This window comes from Mustelus asterias, chromosome 19 (assembly GCF_964213995.1).
Source record: "Mustelus asterias chromosome 19, sMusAst1.hap1.1, whole genome shotgun sequence".
NCBI classification, from domain to species: Eukaryota; Metazoa; Chordata; class Chondrichthyes; order Carcharhiniformes; family Triakidae; genus Mustelus; species Mustelus asterias.
In genome coordinates, this window is record NC_135819.1 from 1643151 (window position 1) to 1663030 (window position 19880).

Sequence of the window (19880 nt, forward strand, 5' to 3'; positions counted from 1 at the left end):
ATGATTTCCTCTGGTGGAAGAGTCCAGAACAAGAAAATATAAATTAAAATTATAGCCAGGCCATTCAGGGGTGAAGTTAGGAAGCATTTCTTTCCTCAAATGGTGGTGTAGGTCTGGAGTTCTGAAAGCTGGCAAGGTTGGGGCTCAGTTGAAAATTTCAATGTTGGCAGTGGTGGCTGCATTAAGTTCAAGTTTAGAGTTTATTTACCAGTCACATGTAGGCTTACATTAACACTACAATGAAGTTACTGTGAAAGTTCCCTAGCCACTGCACTCCGGCACCTGTTCAAGCACACTGAGGGAAAATTTAGCATGGCCAATGTACCTAACCTGCATGTCATACAGACCGTGGGTGGAAACTGGAGCACCCGGAGGAAACCCTCGCAGACACAGGGAGAACGTGCAGACTCCACACAGACAGTGACCCAAGCCGGGAATCGAACCCAGGTCCCTGGCGCTGTGAGACAGCCGTGCTAACCACTTTTCCGCCATGCTGCCCCACGGTTCGTCAAGGGCGTCAAGAGTTACAGAACCAAGGCAGATAGATGGAGTCAAGATACAGGTCAGCCATTTGGGACATCAATTTAAAGTAAGGGGCAGGAGATTTAGAGGGCTTTTGAGGAAAAACATTTTCACCCAGAGGGTGGTGGGAATCAAGAACTCCATAGTCGGGGAGGTGGGGGGCGGGGGGGGAATGGAGAGGGGTGGGGGGGTGGGCCTGGAAGGCTTTGATTCCGCAGCACATTGTGAGCCAGCAGACGGCATTGTCTGAATGTCTTTGAGAAAAAGGGAAACATTTTTTTTACTTTGTGTTTCGTTGCAGGCGATGATGGTTGTAAAAAACCTCCCATTATCCGAGAGTGCGGTAATAACACAGAGTGTTACAGGACACAGTTCAGGGCTCATTCCCAAATTAACTGCAGGTGTAAGGAGGGGTTTACATCCACAACTGGTGAAATCATCTTTGATGCGAGGACAGACTGCGTCGGTAAGAATCATGTCCATTCCTTGTTGTTTTAATTTCTTTCACAAGTAACTAGTCGACTTGGTCAGTGGTCTATACATCTGGGACTGGCAGCCAGATGCAGTGCCAGATAATTCTGGTGTGGCACCATCACAAGTTAAGTACAGCCGCAACAATCTGCCTCAAATCCACAAGAGTTACAGTTCACGTTTCAGTTTTAGACTCCTTATTTGAGGAAGGATGTTGCGGCATTGGAGGCAGGTCAGAGGAGGTTCACCAGATTGATTCCGGGGATGAAGGAGTTGGCATGTGAGGAGAGATTAAACAGTTTGGGCTTGTACTCGCTGGAGTTCAGAAGGATGAGAGGGGATCTGATCGAGGTATATAAAATACTAAAAGGGATTGATAGAGTAAACATGGACCAAATGTTTCCCCTTGTGGGACAACCTCAAACAAGAGGTCACAGGTATAGAGAGGCGGTAGATTTAAAACTGAGATGAGGAGGAACTACTTCTCGCAGAGGATGGTGAATTTGTGGAACTCGCTGCCCCATAGCGCGGTGGAATCTGAATCATTGAATGGTTTCAAGAAGGAGATAGATATATTTCTGATTTTTAAAAACGGGTTAAAGGGATATGGCGAGCAGGTGGGGAGGTGGATTTGAGACCAGAGAGAGATCAGCCATGATCTGATTGAATGGCGGAGCAGGCTCGAAGGACTGAATTGCCTACTTCTGCTCCTAATTCCTGTGTTCATACACCGGAATATCCCACAAGCCTTTGGGAGTGAGATGACCAGATGAGTACCAATTAAGAGAAAGTCCCCCCGCAACCCCCAGCCCATGGAGACATGTAGTCTCAGTTAGACTCCAAAGTTTAAGTCCACGAGGTGGTGAATTTTGCAGCCCCCTGCCAATGCCTGTCGCACCCCCTCTCCTCCCCAAATTGGTACCCTGATCATTCCCTGATCAAAATCCCCGGACTTACAGTCTGGCATCAGTGGATTTTCTCCTTGGGATTTCTTGTAGTTACATTTGCGGCCATTCAGGCACTCCTTGGACCACTCAGCTGCCGGCCAATCAGATTGTTCCTGAGGGGTGGAAGTCCCATTAAGGCCGTGTTATTGCTGTGAGGCAGCCCGTGTTGGTGTTCTTTTAAGTTCACCTCTAGGATTTGCTTTGGGGCATTCCATTGAAGATCTTTAAAGCTACCAGGCAAAGCAAGTGGTATCCCATTATAGATAAAGCTGACATCTGGTTGGTGGTTCTCCACTCTGTTATAGAAAGTCCTTGGGTTCAAGCCCCACTTCAGGAGACTTGAGCTCACAACCTGGTCCAGTGCATACAGGTGCTCCAATCCCATTTTCCAGCACTTGTCCCATGTCCTTGAATGTTAAGTGCTCATCAAAATGCTTTTTAAGGGTTTTAAGGTTTTTGGCCTCACAGGAAGTGCATTCCAGATTCCCACAACCCTCTGAGTGAAAAGCTTTTCTCTCAAATCCCCTCTGAATCTCCTGCCCCTCACCTTAAAACTATGAGTCCTCGTGATTGACCCCTCAACCAAGGGGAACAGCTGCTCCCTATTCACCAGGTCCATACCTCTCATAATCTCACACATCTCAGTCATGTTCCCCCTCAGCCTTCTCTGCTAGAAGAAAACAATCCAAGCCTGTCCTTAACTTGTTTTTAGCCACATGAATGTCACAACAGGTGGATGCAGCAATTTAGGAAGTTGATTCACCAACACCTTCTCAAGGGTCGGGCAATAGTGAACGTAGCCCACCCAGTTCATCACGCAAACCAGCCTTCCATCCATTGACTCTGTCTACACTTCCCGCTGCCTCAGTAAAACAGCCAGCATAATCAAGGACCCCATGCACCTGGACATACTCTCTTCCACCTACTTCCATCGGGAAAAAGGTACAAAAATCTGAGATCCGCACCAAACATCCCACCCCGATGAGCTCAATGCATTCTATGCCCGTTTTGAGCAAGAGGTCAGTGAGAGCACGTCCTCCATCCTGAAAGCCTTGGATGAACCTGTATCTGAGGTCACCATTGCAGACATCAGAGCAGCATTCTCAAAAGTCAACCCACGGAAAGCGACTGGCTCAGATGGGGTAAACACAGTAAGAAGTTTAACAACACCAGGTTAAAGTCCAACAGGTTTATTTGGTAGCAAAAGCCACACAAGCTTTCGAAGCTCTAAGCCCCTTCTTCAGGTGAGTGGGAATTCTGTTCACAAACAGAGTTTATAAAGACACAGACTCAATTTACATGAATAATGGTTGGAATGCGAATACTTACAACTAATCAAGTCTTTAAGAAACAAAACAATGGGAGTGGAGAGAGCATCAAGACAGGCTAAAAAGATGTGTATTGTCTCCAGACAAGACAGCCAGTGAAACTCTGCAGGTCCACGCAACTGTGGGCGTTACAAATAGTGTGACATGAACCCAATATCCCGGTTGAGGCCGTCCACGTGTGTGCGGACGGCCTCAGATGGGGTACCCAGGTGAGCACTCAGATCCTGTGAGGACCAACTGGCAGTGCCAATCTGTGCTCAGGGGCATTGCCAAGGTGCTACCCGGGGATGTCGGTGTCCCCCTTGGGGGTTATACTTGACACTTGGGACGGGGGGGAATCCCCTCGACTGACTCCCATTTTTTCAAACCTGTTGTAAACAGGCATGTGGCATGGGAGGAGGGGGTGGGGTGGGGGGGAGTCTTGATAGTGGGATTAAAATGTATGTAAAACTATTAAAATGACAGCAGCATGGAAAATCACAAAACTAGGACCGGAATTCTCCGGCCGTTCACACCCCACTGCCGTTGCCAGAGAGGATGGAGAATTTGGCGCTCAGTCAAATCTCCGTTCACTGCAGCGGGACTGCAGAATCCTGGTGGTGTAAAGGGCCGGAGAATCCCACCCAAAGCCACGCTAGCCAGATTCCCGTTTCCTGATTCTCGTGGGATTTTGCCCCTGCGTCGCACCAGAGGAAGACAAATAGCGTGGATAGGTTTATGATCGATAGGTTTCTGGGTACTCACAACATCAAGGGAGATGGGAAATGGAGAAGAAGTAAATGATCAGCCACAATCCGATTGAATGGTGGAGATGGGCCGAATGGCCTGCTCCTGCTCCTACATTCTTATGAGGAAGCCAGATAAGCAGAAGAAGACATGAAAAGAAGGGTATTTTACTTGTGCCAAGTGAGGAGGGATGGGCACGTTGGGCCGAGTGGCCTTTTTCTGTGCTGTAAATTCAACAGTAAAATTCCATTTTAATTTTACATTTAGCTATTAAATGGGCGTTAGTATGGGTGGATATTTGATGGTCGGCTTAGACAAGGTGGGCCAAACGGCCTGTTTCTGTGCTGTTTGACTCTATGACTCTATTTATTTCAGATATTAATGAGTGTGAAGGTAATGATGAATTATGTGGACCAAACGCAAGTTGTTACAACACAGAAGGAAGTTATGTCTGTTCCTGCAACCCAGGATTTGAGGCTTCAGGAGAGAAGGATTCCGTTGATTTAACTAAACCACGGTATCAAGGTGAGGCTGGCAGTTCAATGTGTTCCTCCCCCTCACCACACTGCTTATAGCCCTCACCAAACTGTTTCTTTGCCTTGGGGTCTTCAAATCGTGGAACCCCCCCACACCCCACCCCACCCCTCCCCCCCACCCCCCCCACCCCTCGACCACCTCATTCTTCAGGGGAGAGACGAGAAAAGCTGGAATTGTTCAGCTGGGATTACTCTCCTTTAGGCAGAAAGGGTTAAGGGGTGAAGAGATGTTCAAAATAACGAAGGGTAGACTGGGTTAGAGGGAAACTGATTCAAGAAGCAGGAGGCCGTAGGTTTAACATAACGAGCAAACCGGAGCAAACTGGGTCGGCTCAGACTCGATGGGCTGAATGGCCTCCTTCTGCACTGAAGGAATTCTACGAGAAAGGGAGAGATATTTCTACTCACTTGTGCTGCATGAACGGGAATTTTTAAAATATATTCGATCATGGGATCTGGGCGTCGCTGGCTTGGCTGCATTTATTGCCCATCCCTAATTGCCCTCCAGCTGAGGGCATTTAAGAGTCAGCCTCATTGCTGTGCCTCTGGAGTCACATGTCAGCTAGACCTGCTAAGGACAGCATATTTCCTTCCCTAAAGAACATTAGTGAACCAGATGGGTTTTTACGGCAATCAACAATGGTTTCGTGGTCATCAGTAGATTCTTAATTCCAGATTGTTATTAAATTCAAATTTCACCATTTGCCATGGTGGGATTCAAAATCAGGTCCCCAGAGCATTACCCTGGGTATCTGGATTACTAGTCCAGTGACAATACCACTACGCCACTGCCTGCCCTCTAAATATGTTGCCTCAAAGGGTGGCGGAAGCAGGTTCAATCGTAACTTTAAAAAGGTGGCACAATGGTTAGCACTGCTGTCTCACAGCACCGGGGATCAGGGTTCAATTCCTGGCTTGGGTCACTGTCTGTGCGGAGTCTGCACGTTCTCCCCGTGTCTGCATGAGTTTCCTCTGGGTGCTGATGTTTCCTCCCAGAGTCCGAAAGACGTGCTGGTTAGCTGCATTGGTTGCGCCAAATTCTCCCTCAGTGTACCCGAACAGGCGCCGGAGTGTGGCAACTAGGGGATTTTCACAGTAACTTCATTGCAGTGTTAAGGTAAGCCTACTTGTGACACGAATAAATAAGCTTGAAACTTGGAAAGAAAAGTAATTGCAGGGCTCTGTAGAAAGAGGGGAGGAGTAAGACTAATTGGATACCCCTTTCAAAGCACTGAGAAAATCACAATGGACAAAATTGTTCCTTCTATGCTGCATGGTGCTATGATTCTCAGCTTCACACCTGTAATTAAAAACTAAACATTCAGCTAATTAACAATTCCTTATTTTTCCTAATTTCCCCTACCCTTTGTAGCTTTAGATCAGTAGCTGAATCTCTCAATACTCCAGATAATTCTACGTATAATGGCTAGGAGGATTGTTTGTTTATATATTCAGAGATTGTGTCCTATGCTGGTCCCATCCAGTGTTCAATATAGGGTTAACATAACCTCCTTGATTTTGTACTCTGTAGGTCTATTAATAAAACCTAGGGTGTTGCATGTATATTCGGTGTGCATGTATGTTCAGAGATAGGATCAGATTTTCCTTCTTCTTTGTGTAAATATCAATCGGATCTTTCTTTTGTTTCTGTTTGGTGTTGCTGTAATTTTCCAATCTGTCTCGCGAAGGCAATGTTATTTAGATCTTGATACTTCCCTGTAAGACTCAGCTAGCCATGGTGATGAAACGTGCCGTATGAATCCTCAACTAGTCTATAGCTTTTTAATTTTTCAAACTTCACAGCAATCTTATCCGGTGTGCACACAAGAATCAAGGAGCGGGACGCACCTGATAACGGAAACACACCTGCACCTGATAATGGAAACACACCTCTACCTGTTAACGGAAAGACACCTGCACCTGATAATGGAAACACACCTGTACCTGTTAACGGAAACACACCTGTACCTGATAATGGAAAGACACCTGTACCTGATAACGGAAAGATACCTGTACCTGATAACGGAAACACACCTGTACCTGATAATGGAAAGACACCTGTACCTGATAGCGGAAACACACCTGTACCTGTTAACGGAAAGACACCTGCATCTGATAACGGAAACACACCTGTATCGGATAACGGAAACACATCTGTACCTGTTAACGGAAAGACACCTGTACCTGATAACAGAAACACACCTGTACCTGTTAACGGAAAGACACCTGCGCCTGATAATGGAAACACACCTGTACCTGATAACGGAAACACAACTGCACCTATTAATGGAATTACACCTGCACCTGTTAATGGAAAGACACCTGCCCCTGTTAATAGAAACACAATTCTACCTGTTAATGGGAACATACCTGCGCCTCTTACTGGAAACACACCTGCACCTGGTAATGCAAACACACCTGCACGTCATCATGCAAACACACCTGCATCTATTATTGATAACATAGCTGCACCTGTTAATGATAACACACCAGGACATGTTAATGGAAACACACCTGCACCTGTTAATGTAATCACACCTGCACCTTTTAATAGGAACACATCTGCACCTGTTAATGATAACACACCTGCACCTGCTAATGATAACACACCTGCACCTGTTATTGATAAAACATCTACACCTATTATTAATAACACACCTGCACCTGTTAATGATAACACACCTGCACCTGTTATTGATTACACACCTGCGCCTGTTAATAACACACCTGCACCTGTTATTGATAACACACCTGCACCTGTTATTGATAACACACCTGCACCTGTTATTGATAACACACCTGCACCTGTTAATGATAACACACCTGCACCTGTTATTGATTACACACCTGCGCCTGTTAATAACATACCTGCACCTGTTATTGATAACACACCTGCACCTGTTAATTATAACACACCTGCACCTGTTATTGATAACACACCTGCACCTGTTAATGATAAAACACCTGCGCCTGTTATTGATAAAACACCTGCGCCTGTTAATGACTACACGCCTGCGCCTGTTATTGATAAAACACCTGTGCCTGTTATTGATAACACAGCTGTGCCTGTTATTGATAAAACACCTGCACCTGTTATTGATAACACACCTGTGCCTGTTATTGATAAAACACCTGCACCTGTTATTGATAACACACCTGTGCCTGTTATTGATAAAACACCTGCACCTGTTAATAACACACCTGCACCTGTTATTGATAACACACCTGCGCCTCTTATTGATAAAAGATCTGCACCTGTTAATGATAACACATCTGCACCTGTTAATGATAAAATACCTGCACCTGTTATTGATAACACACCTGCACCTGTTATTGATAACACACCTGCGCCTCTTATTGATAAAAGATCTGCACCTGTTAATGATAACACATCTGCACCTGTTAATGATAAAATACCTGCACCTGTTATTGATAACACACCTGCACCTGTTATTGATAACACACCTGCACCTGTTGTTGATAAAACACCTGCACCTGTTATTGATAAAACACCTGCACCTGTTATTGATAACACACCTGCACCTGTTGTTGATAAAACACCTGCACCTGTTATTGATAAAACACCTGCACCTGTTATTGATAACACACCTGCACCTGTTATTGATAACACACCTGCACCTGTTAATGATAACACACCTGCACCTGTTATTGATAACACACCTGCACCTGTTATTGATAACACACCTGCACCTGTTAATGATAAAACACCTGCACCTGTTATTGATAACACACCTGCACCTGTTATTGATAAAACACCTGCACCTGTTATTGATAAAACACCTGCACCTGTTATTGATAAAAGATCTGCACCTGTTAATGATAAAATACCTGCACCTGTTATTGATAAAACACCTGCACCTGTTAATGATAACACACCTGCACCTGTTATTGATAACACACCTGCACCTGTTGTTGATAACACACCTGCACCTGTTATTGATAACACACCTGCACCTGTTAATGATAACACACCTGCACCTGTTGTTGATAACACACCTGCACCTGTTGTTGATAACACACCTGCACCTGTTATTGATAACACACCTGCACCTGTTGTTGATAACACACCTGCACCTGTTGTTGATAACACACCTGCACCTGTTATTGATAACACACCTGCACCTGTTGTTGATAACACACCTGCACCTGTTGTTGATAACACACCTGCACCTGTTATTGATAACACACCTGCACCTGTTATTGATAAAACACCTGCACCTGTTAATGATAACACACCTGTGCCTGTTATTGATAACACACCTGCACCTGTTATTGATAACACACCTGCACCTGTTATTGATAAAACACCTGCACCTGTTAATGATAACACATCTGTGCCTGTTAATAACACACCTGCACCTGTTATTGATAACACACCTGCACCTGTTATTGATAACACACCTGCACCTGTTAATGATAACACACCTGCACCTGTTAATGATAAAATACCTGCACCTGTTAATGATAACACACCTGTGCCTGTTAATAACACACCTGCACCTGTTATTGATAACACACCTGTGCCTGTTATTGATAACACACCTGTGCCTGTTATTGATTACACACCTGCACCTGTTATTGATAACACACCTGCACCTGTTAATGATAACACACCTGCACCTGTTATTGATAAAACACCTGCACCTGTTAATGATAACACACCTGCACCTGTTAATGATAACACACCTGCACCTGTTATTGATAACACACCTGCACCTGTTAATGATAACACACCTGTGCCTGTTATTGATAACACACCTGCACCTGTTATTGATAACACACCTGCACCTGTTATTGATAAAACACCTGCACCTGTTATTGATAACACACCTGCACCTGTTATTGATAACACACCTGCACCTGTTATTGATAAAACACCTGCACCTGTTATTGATAAAACACCTGCACCTGTTAATGATAACACATCTGTGCCTGTTAATGATAAAATACCTGCACCTGTTATTGATAACACACCTGCGCCTGTTAATAACACACCTGCACCTGTTAATAACACACCTGCACCTGTTAATAACACACCTGCACCTGTTATTGATAACACACCTGCACCTGTTAATAACACACCTGCATCTGTTATTGATAACACACCTGCGCCTGTTAATGATAACATACCTGTACCTTTGATTGGGGACACACCTGCACCTGTTAATGGAAACACATCCGAGTCTGTTATTGGGAAGACACCCGGTTCTGGATTGACACCTGACCATGATAATGAGAACACACCCGAGCCTGTTAATGGAAACACACCTAATTCGGGTAATAGGAACATACCTGAGCAAATCACACATTTCCCCTCTCTGTACATCAATCGCTGCAATCAATCAGTTCAGTGTAACGAGGGTTTAGTTATATTGTGCAGTAGGAAAAGATGGAAAGCCTTTATTTATGTAACAGCTTAGCGAGTCTGAAGATTCCCATCTCTGATCTGAAGGCTTTTTTTGCATAATATTTCTGAGTCAGTATTGAACTAGATGAGCACAAACTTCCCCTAATCCTATAAAGCAAAAGCAACTAATATTTCTCACCTGACAGGAGAAGGTGAAGGCTGCCATTGAGCTGTTAAAAATCAAAATGTTACTAGACATCCATAAGCCAGTGAGTATAGTCAGCAGTGGGGCTGTGTTTCATTGGGATGAGTGAAACCATCTAGTAGCCTCTAGAATCTCAGTGGTATCAGCTTCACACAGTTGGATTTGGGTAAAGTAATGCAACATGTTAATTTTGGCTGTCACTGGCTGGCCAGCATTTGTTGCCCATCCCTAGTTGCCCTTGGAGGCCAGTTCAGAGTCAACAACATTGCTGTGGGCCTGGAGTTACATGTCGGCCAGACCAGATAAGGACAGCAGATTTCCTTCCCTGAAGGGACATTAGTGAACCAGATGGATTTTTCCGACAATGGCTTCATGGTCATCAGTAGATTCTTAATTCCAGATTTTTTTTATTGAATTCAAATTCCACCATCTGCCATGGCGAGATTCGAACCCCGGTCCCCCAGAACATTAGCTGAGTTTCTGGATTAATCATCTGGTGATAAAACCAGTAGGCCATCGTCTCCCCTCCTAATAATCCAGAGGATGCGAGTTCTAATCCCATCCTTGCACAAACTGTTTTAAAATAAAATCTGGTACCAGTAATTACAACCATGAAATTCTCCAATTGTCCTAAAATACAACTGGTTCGTTAATGAGCGTGAGGGAATGAAAGCTGCCTCGCTTACTTGGTCAGGCCTACATGTGACTCTATCCCCACACTAACCAAGTGATTGACTCCAAACTACGCTGTGATGAAGTGAACTGAGATAAGTACATGACAAAGAAAGGAATATGATGTGCTGTTAGGGTGAGATTTTTCTATTATTCTTTTAAGGGGAGGTACATGTCACTGGCATCATTTGTTTCCCATCCCTTGAACTGAGTGGCTTGCTAGGCCATTTTTAGAGGGCAATTAATAGTCAATCACATTGCTGTGGGCCAGACCGGGTAAGGACAGCAGATTTTCTTCCCCAAAGGACACAAGTGAACCAGATGGGCTTTTGCAACAATTGGTGATAACTTTATGGTCACAATTACTGAGACAAAGTTCCAATTCCAGATTCCTTTTTATTCATTGAATTTAAATCCCACCAGCTCCTGTGGTGGGATTTGAACCCATGTCCTCAAGAGAGCATTAGCCTGGGTGTGGAGGTTATTGGACCAGTAGACTTTACCATTCTGCTACTATCACGCCTAATGATGATGGGAGGTGGCTCTTGGGGACCTTGAATATCAGCAAAGATCTGCTGGTCAGAATGACTTACGTTTATTCTGTAAATGTTACGTATGAAAAGCCAAGCTTCAGACAAGACCATTAGCTGGTCATCAGTTGGAAATGTAGAAGAGTGGGGAATGAGGTACTGCCAAGGATTTTTAATAAATATAATAAATTAATAAATTCATTGGGGGCAGACTGGCTGGGCCAGCATTTATTACCTTGAACTGAGTGGCTCACTAGGCCATTTCAGAGGGCATTTTAAGAGTCAACCACATTGCTGTGGCTCTGGAGTCACATGTAGGCCAGACCAGGTAAGGACTGCAGATTTCCTTCCCTAAAGGGACATTAGTGAACCAGATGGGTTTTTCCGACAATCGACAATGGTTTCATTGAGACTTTTAATTCCAGATTTTGATTGAATTCAGATTTCACCAGCTGCCGTGGTGGAATTCGAACCCAGGGTCCCTTTACGCTACATCTGGATTACTAGTCCAGTGACAATACCACTATTCCACCGCTGCCAGAATTTCAAGGTTGTTCAGTTACTGCCGTATCTTCCGAGTAATTCCAACATTCTAGCTAATCAGTTCTCTATTTCAGATTTACAGCATACTCGGTTCAACTTCCCCCACCTGTGTCACCCCCGAGCACACCTTGCCACCACCCACCCCTACCCCACCCCCGAGCACAATTCGCATCCCTCCCCCATCTTTATCGCCCAGTGAAAGACACTCTGCCACTGTGTCATTTGTTGAGTTCGAACTTTGCAAGACAGCGTTCTGGATGTTTCCATATTTTCTTGCAGCCACTTTAGAGTATTTTCCAAGTTAGCCTAATTTAGAAACTGATGTGAGGAGTTGCTTAACCATTGAGTTAAAGTCCAGCTGGTAAAATGATTGTTTTGAATTTAAGGTCAAGGCCGGCATATTGTGATCTATGGCTTATAATCCTCGCTGATCATCTTAACATGGGGGAATGGTGTGCTGCAGTTGCTTTGATTATGGTTTTTAACGTTTTAGGGCCTTAATTTAACACCAAACCCTACAGATGGCACTGAAAGTCTCTGCTGTTGTATTTAACAGTCAAAGTGGAACGAAGTGTGGCCAATGGCCAATGTGAACCCAACTTCTATGAGTGTGGGTCTTCAGCATGAAGCATCCACTAATAGGCTCTAAATTGTCCAACCAGAAAGCCAAAGATTCTTCAATAGCACCTCCCAAGCCCAGGGCCTCCACCACTTGAAGGGCAGAGGCAGCAGGTATATGGGAACATCGCCATTTCCAAGTCCTCCTCCAAGCTACACATCACCCTGACTTGAAAATGTAGGGTTCGCTCCTTCACCACCATTGAAATTCCTAGAACTCTGGGCTGGATTTTCCAGGCCCGCCCGCCGCCAGGATTATCCGGTCCTGCTGAAAGTCAATGGACTTCCAGCTAACGCAGCACAGCAGGACTGGAAGATCCCAGTGCCTGTTCCTAACAGCACAGTGAGGGCTCCATCCACCGTGCAGACTGCAGCAATTCAAGAAGCCAGCTCACCAATACTTTCTCACTCGTAGCGGGCAATGAATGCCGGTCTTGCAGCGATGCCCCATCCTGAGAAAATGATGTTTATTCAAGGAGATCTTGAGCAAGAGCTCGAAGGGTTTGACACAGGCGGGACTGAGGCACATTGCTAGCAAAGTGGAGGCTGTTTACCTCCTGCAATAACATCCCTCATTTTAACAGCCACATCTTGGTACTTGGTAGGGAGGGATTTGATTTGATTTGATTTGATTTATTTTTGTCACATGTATTGGGATACAGTGAAAAGTATTGTTTCTTGTGCACTATACGGACAAAGCATACTGTTCATAGAGTACATAGGGGAGAAGGAAAGGAGTGGATGCAGAATGTAGTGTTACAGTCATAGCTAGGGTGTAGAGAAAAATCAACTTAATATAAGGTAGGTCCATTCAAAGGTCAGCAGGGAAGAAGCTGTTCTTGAGTTGGTTGGTACGTGATCTCAGACTTTTGTATCTTTTTCCCGACGGAGGTGGAAGAGAATATGTCTTGGGTATGTGGAGTCCTTGATTATGCTGGCTGCTTTCCCGAGGCAGTGGGAGTTGTAGATGGAGTCAATGGATGGGAGGCTGGTTTGCGTTATGGACTGGGCTACGTCCACAACCCTTTGTAGTTTTTTGCGGTCTTTGGGCAGAGCAGGAGCCATACCAAGCTGTAATACATCCGGAAAGGATGCTTTCTATGGTACATCTGTAAAAATTGGCAGGGAGGGACAGCACCACAAGCTTAAAGTAAAGGAACTAAACTATATTCCAAATGTGCTGTTGTTTCAGTCCATAGGCCATCTCCTACTGCTCCTGCTGAAGCCAGAAACTACAACCTTTCTGCCGTTGGAACCACTGGAATTGTCAGACTGTCAGCAGCAACAGGGCCGGTGAGTCATCAACATTATTTACCTCAGGGCATTTTAGAAACTGCATTCCCTTTCCAAACTCTGGGAAGCATGTGCCCCCACCCTTGCTCAGGTGAAGTCACTGGTCATCCAAATGACCATTGTCCAACCATGAGTTTGGCCAGTGACTGACACAGCTGGCTGGTCAGTTAAAAGGCTCACTGTATCTGAGCACCATCCTGTCTTCACATTTATCGCAGGGCCAGAGGATGGTGGTGGGGAGGTCGAGCTCAGGTTCACCTTTTTTTGACATTATTTTTAGTTTTCCTTTTCTCACAGATTAAAAGGATAAAAGAGTTAGAATTCTACATCTCACTGATCATCAGGGCGGCACGGTGGCACGGTGGCACAGTGGTTAGCACTGCTGCCTCACAGTGCCAGGGACCCAGGTTCAAATCTAGCCTCGGGTGACTGTCTGTGTGGAGTCTGCATGGTCCCCCCGTGTCTGCTTGGGTTTCCTCCGGGTGCTCCAGTTTCCTCCCACACTCCACAAAGATGTGCAAGTTAGATGGATTATCCATGGTAAATGTGTGGGGTTACGGGGATAGGGTGGGGAAGAGGACCTGAATAAGATACTCTGTCGGAGAGTCAGTGCAGACCGATGGGCCGAATGGCCTCTTCTGCATTTTAGGGAATCTATGATCAGTGCTTTTGGCAGAAACATACAAAAAACAATATTACATAGACACTTTTAGTTCAGAGAATCGAGTTACACATAGAAACAAGTGTTAATATAGTAGGTAAATAAGAATTTGATGAAAACTAGTCTGTATTACATTTAATCCCTTACAGAGACTAGCAGTGAAAAATGACTACAGAAAATATATGGGAAAGCGCGGTTAAAAAAAATTGATATTAAATAAATAAATACAAATGAGAGATACCAATAATAAGAGCAAACAGGCATAGTGAAATAAAAACAGGTAAATAAAATATATAGAATAAGCTTTTTGATCAATTGTTGGGACAACTCACCTGGCCCTTTTATCCTTTTTATGATCAAAGATCAGAGATCCTCTCATTGGCCAACTGGAAGAAATAGTAACAATATGGAAATAAGAATACTCCGTCCAAGATGATTTTTTTTCCTAACTCTACTCAAATAAAACCAATCTATACTGGAAATCTGAAAATAAAAAGAGAAAATGCTGGAAAACCTCAGCAGGTCTGGCAGCGTCTGTGCAGACAGAGAGAGAGAGAGACACAGCCAAATCTCCATTCACTGGGCATCTGGATAAATACATTAATAGGATGGGAATAGAGGGATATGGTCCCGGGAAGGGTAGGGGATTTTAGTTCAGTCGGGCAGCTTGGTCGGTGAGGGCTGAAAGGCCTGTTCCTGTGCTGTAATTTTCTTTGTTCTTTGTTCACTGTAACGGGACGGGAGAATCCCCCCACTGGCACGAACGGCCAGAAAATCCCGGCTAACGTTTTGAGTGTGTACGGCTCTTCTACAGAACTAAGAGGGACAGAAATGTGATGAATGATATAGCTGGAGAGGCGGGAGAAGGAGGTGGGACAGAATAGAAGGTCAGCGAAAGGTCAGAGTAAAGGAAAGCTTGACAAAGTTGTCATGGACAGTGGCACAGTGGTTAGCACTGCTGCCTCACAGCGCCAGGGACCCGGGTTCGATTCCCAGCTTGGGTCACTGTCCGTGCGGAGTTTGCACGTTCTCCCCATGTCTGCATGGGCTTCCTCCAGGTGCTCCGGTTTCCTCCCACAGTCCAAAAGATGTGCTGGTTAGGTGCATTGGCCATGCTAAATTCTCCCTCAGTGTACCAGAACAGGCGCTGGAGTGTGGCGATTAGGGGATTGTCACAGTAACGTCATTGCAGTGTTAATGTAAGCCTACTTGTGATACTAATAAATAAACTTTAAACATAAAAGATTTAAACTCCAAAGATGTGTGGGTTAGGTGGATTGGCCATGCCAAATTGACCCTAGTGTCAGGGGGATTAGTAGGGTAAATATGTGGGGTCACGGGAATAGGACCTGGGTGGGATTGTGGTCGGTGCAGACTCGATGGGCCGAATGGCCTCCTTCTGCACTGTAGGGATTCGATGATTCTATGATTGAACCTCCCTGAGTGCAGAAGGAGGCCATTTGGCCCATCGGGTCTGCACCAACCACCAGGTCTATCCCCATAACTCCATGCATTTACCCTGCTAATCCCCCTGACACTAGGGTCAATTTAGCATGGCCAATCCATCTAACCCCCCACATCTTTGGATTCTATAAAGCAAAGTGAGGGAGGGAGGGGGGGGGAGTTGTTAATGGTTCCGTTATCCTAGCTCAATTTACTGAATTGTCAGTCAGACTGCTATTAATATGTCCTTGTTAAAACACTGGCACTTTCACACAAATACTTCAAGTCATAGCAGTGGTTGTGTCCTTGGCTAATGTGAGCAGGGAACACCCATACAATGATGATAGATGCAAACTGAACAGAGAAATGCCACCAGGCTAATCAAATGTTTTTTTCAATGTACTGCCAGTAACTAACCACAGAGGGCACTAGCAAGCAGCACGTCTTGTACTGAGTAATAACTCAAAACTTAGCATGGTTAAACTAACACTTTTCTCTCCTCTCGTCATAGCCAGCCTCACCTGTGGAATTATTTTGTTCGATGATGGCTAATGCCAATTGGCTGCCAGGGGAACTATGCCAAAATCCTACCGAAGGATTAAGAATTGAGGTGAGGAAGGACCCATCGCCCTTTGACCTGTTCCTCAAATTTAGGATTTAGAGTTCAACATGTTTGTATCCATGTGATTTGAGTAGGCTTGGTTTGGGAAGCTTGGTGCGTAGGGGGGGGGGGGGGGGGGGGAGGGGGGGGGGGGAGGGGGGGTGGTTCAAGACTCAAGGATGCCTTTGAGGCCCACCACCCCCCGCCCCCCCACTCGTACTCCATCCCGTGTGCCTCCCTCCACCACCACCTCTGCTCCACCTCCTCCCACACCCCTTGCTCAACCCCAGGTCTACCTGGCCACAGCCACAGCCTGATGGTGAAGGGTTTGCCCCCTTCACAATTGGCGCCCTGTAGCTGTAGCCATTTTTTGCTTCAGCTTTTTGGAAGCTGCTGGGAGTGCTGCCTCAAGTTGGCGGCTGCCCCAAGATGGTGGTAGTTGCCTCAAGATGTTGCCTGCCCCAAGATGATGGCTGCCCCAAGATGGCGGCTGCCCCAAGATGGTGGTAGCTGCCTCAAGATGGGGGCTGCCCCAAGATGGCAGCTGCCCCAAGATGGTGGCTGCCCCAAGATGGCAGTTGCCCCAAGATGGTGGCTGCCCCAAGATGGTGGCTGCCCCAAGATGGTGGTAGTTGCCTCAAGATGGTGGCCGCCAACTTGAGGCAGCTGCCCTAAGATGGCGGCAGCTGCCTCAAGTTGGCGGCTCCCTCCCCCTCCCTTACCTCTCTCTCCCTTACCGCAATGGCAGTCTGCAACCCTCTCCCTGCCCCAGCTTTGAGAGCACCCACCCCCTCTTCCCCCCCCTGCCCCCCGCCATGGTCAATTGGACGCCACCAATTGAACAAGTAAACCCAAAATCCACGACAGGCATGTGTTACAATGAGCTGAATTGTACTGCTCCTCGCGCCAGCGAGACTTTCCGGTCCTGCTAAAGTCAATGGGGTTTTCAATGGCTCGCAACATTTTCCGCACCTCCCCCCACCCCCGACCACGATGGGACAGATCCAAAACACAAAGCCCTGACCAAAGTGTGGGGTTGGACTATCTCGCTCATTTGATGGGCCGATTTCTGTGCTGTGACAATCATCAAAAGGATATTCTTCCAGTGATGAGAGTTATCAGGAGCAGGAACCCAGGCTGAATGTCCACCATCCCTTATCTCGGGATGCCAAGGAGATAATTGTAGCACCTTCACCCTTATCCCTGACTGAAATCAGCAAACCAAGAGTTCAACACAGGAGGCTCTCAGTCCAAACAGCATTGCACCACACACAACACAGCTATACATTGGCGAGCCAACCTGTTGAAACTTGCATTTTTGTAGCACCTTTCCTGACCTCAGGACATCCCAAAGAAATTCATGGCCAATGGCGTACTGTTGTAATTTGGGAAATGCAACAGCCAATTTGCACATGGTAGTATCCCACAAACAGCAATGTGATAATCATAAAGTCCTTACAGTGCAGAAGAGGCCATCTAGCCCATCAAGTCTGCACCAACTCTCTAACAGAATATCTTACCCCGACCCTCTCTCCTACCCTATCGCCGTAAGCCCACACATTTACCACGGTCAATCCATCTAAGCTACACATCTTTGGACACTAAGGGGCAATTTAGCATGGCCAATCCACCTAACCTATACATCTTTGGACTGTGGGAACAAACCAGAGCACCTGGAGAAAACCCACAAAGACATGGGGAGAACGTGCAAATTCCACACAAAGCCAGAATTGAACCCAGGTCCCTGTGAGGCAGAAGTGTGCCACCAATCCGGCTTTAGTAGTGTTGCTTGAAGGTTAAATATTGACCAGGTGATTGGGGAAAAATCCCCTGCTCTTCTTTGAACTAAAGTTACGGGATCTTGAAAGTCCGCCTGAGAGGGTATCATCTGACGCCGCTTCTGAAAGTGATCTTTTTCCCGCAGAATGTCATTTCACTGACGGCAAAGCTGTTCATGGATGGATCACCGCTGAAGGAAATGGGACAGGAGGAGCGGCTAGACTCAGCCTCTCAGATCCTGCAGGGTGTGGAGAGGGCTGCCATCATGGCCGCCCTGAACTCAGCGGGTCAAGAACTGAAAAGCGTCTCCAGGGAGGCAATGGGTAAATATGCGGCAGCATGCAACTCATGGTGTGCAAGAGAAAGGACAGACCAATTGGCCCTCACACAAGCCCAAGTTAACATTATATAGGCTGCCTGAAAGAGTGGCAGAAGCAGACTCAGCTGGAATATTTTATTAGTAAATTGGATATGTACTCGGAAAGAAAACGTGCAAAACTATGGGGAAAGAGATTGGGACTAATTAGACCACAAAGATGTGCAGGTTAGGTTGATTAGCCATGTTAAATTGCCACTTAGTATCAGGGGGATTAGCAGGGTAAATATGTGGGGTTACGTGGATTGGGCCTGGATGGGATCGTGATCGGTGCAGACTTGATGGGCCAAATAGCCTCCTTCTGCACTGTAGGAATTCTATGATTCTATGAGTTGGCTCTTACAGAGAGCCAGTAGAGGCACGAGGGGCTGAATGGTCTCCTTCAGAGCTTTGTGTTTCTCTGAATAGTAAATAGTGGTAAATGTCAGTCACTTGGAACCCGTTAGCCCCTGTGTTCGATAGTTATTGTCCTTGACATGCTAGTGGGCTCATGGTTAGGTGCATGTTGGTGAATCTGTCTGCACATTGGATGGGATAGGAGTTGTGCAATGATACATAAGTTCCAACAAGAGGCAAGGGAAAAGGAGCAAGGAGACTGGCAGATAGGGACTCGGTGGGACAAATCAGCTCTGGAACGACAGCTCCAACAGCACACAGGGTGAGAAAGTGTCCTTCCTCACTCTTTCAGGAATCATTTTTCTATTCAGTCCTGCACCAGGCATCAAACACCAATCGACAAATTATAGGAGACATGTGAACTAGGATCAAAGTTAAAACTCTAATGGGGGATTAGAAAAGGCTGATATTCAGGAGATGAGAGAATCTGGGCCAAAGGACTTTCATTTCCTCCAAATCCATCTTCTGCTCTTTTGTTTTCATGTTTAGATCTCCAGTTGCGAGTTATTGATGTGGCCAGCACCCGCACCCATGAAAAAGTGAGACTGGAAGTCAAGGACAATGCAGTGGACATTTCCTGGAGACCAGCTACAGGCTCCAAAATGACTGGTAAATTAGTTGCACTGTTCTGTATCGCCTGTCTCCAACATGGGGTTGGGTTTCATGGGCGCCAGCAGCCACTGCGGGAACTCTGTCCATGTAACCACTTTCCAATTGTGAGGCCGGATGATGGGCAATTCAACTGGTAGTGGCCTCACTTGCTAGTGCCACATTTTCACCAATGCACACACTGGATGAGACAGGAACAGCTTCAGCTCTGACAAAGGGTCATCCATGATGTGGAGATGCCAGCATTGGACTGGGG

General features: G+C 45.9%; 1 protein-coding gene across 2 annotated transcripts in view; it reads left to right on the top strand.

Moving 5' to 3' along the window:
• LOC144507678 (adhesion G protein-coupled receptor E3-like) overlaps window positions 1-19880 on the top strand; it is a 76102-nt gene that overhangs the window by 11218 nt on the left and 45004 nt on the right. For both annotated transcript variants that reach the window (XM_078234858.1, XM_078234857.1), the window contains exons 3-9: window positions 824-988; window positions 4370-4519; window positions 6334-6933; window positions 13659-13759; window positions 16375-16473; window positions 18389-18566; window positions 19505-19624. In XM_078234858.1, the coding sequence (XP_078090984.1) occupies window positions 824-988; window positions 4370-4519; window positions 6334-6933; window positions 13659-13759; window positions 16375-16473; window positions 18389-18566; window positions 19505-19624 (1413 nt within the window). The remainder of the gene's footprint in view (window positions 1-823; window positions 989-4369; window positions 4520-6333; window positions 6934-13658; window positions 13760-16374; window positions 16474-18388; window positions 18567-19504; window positions 19625-19880) is intronic.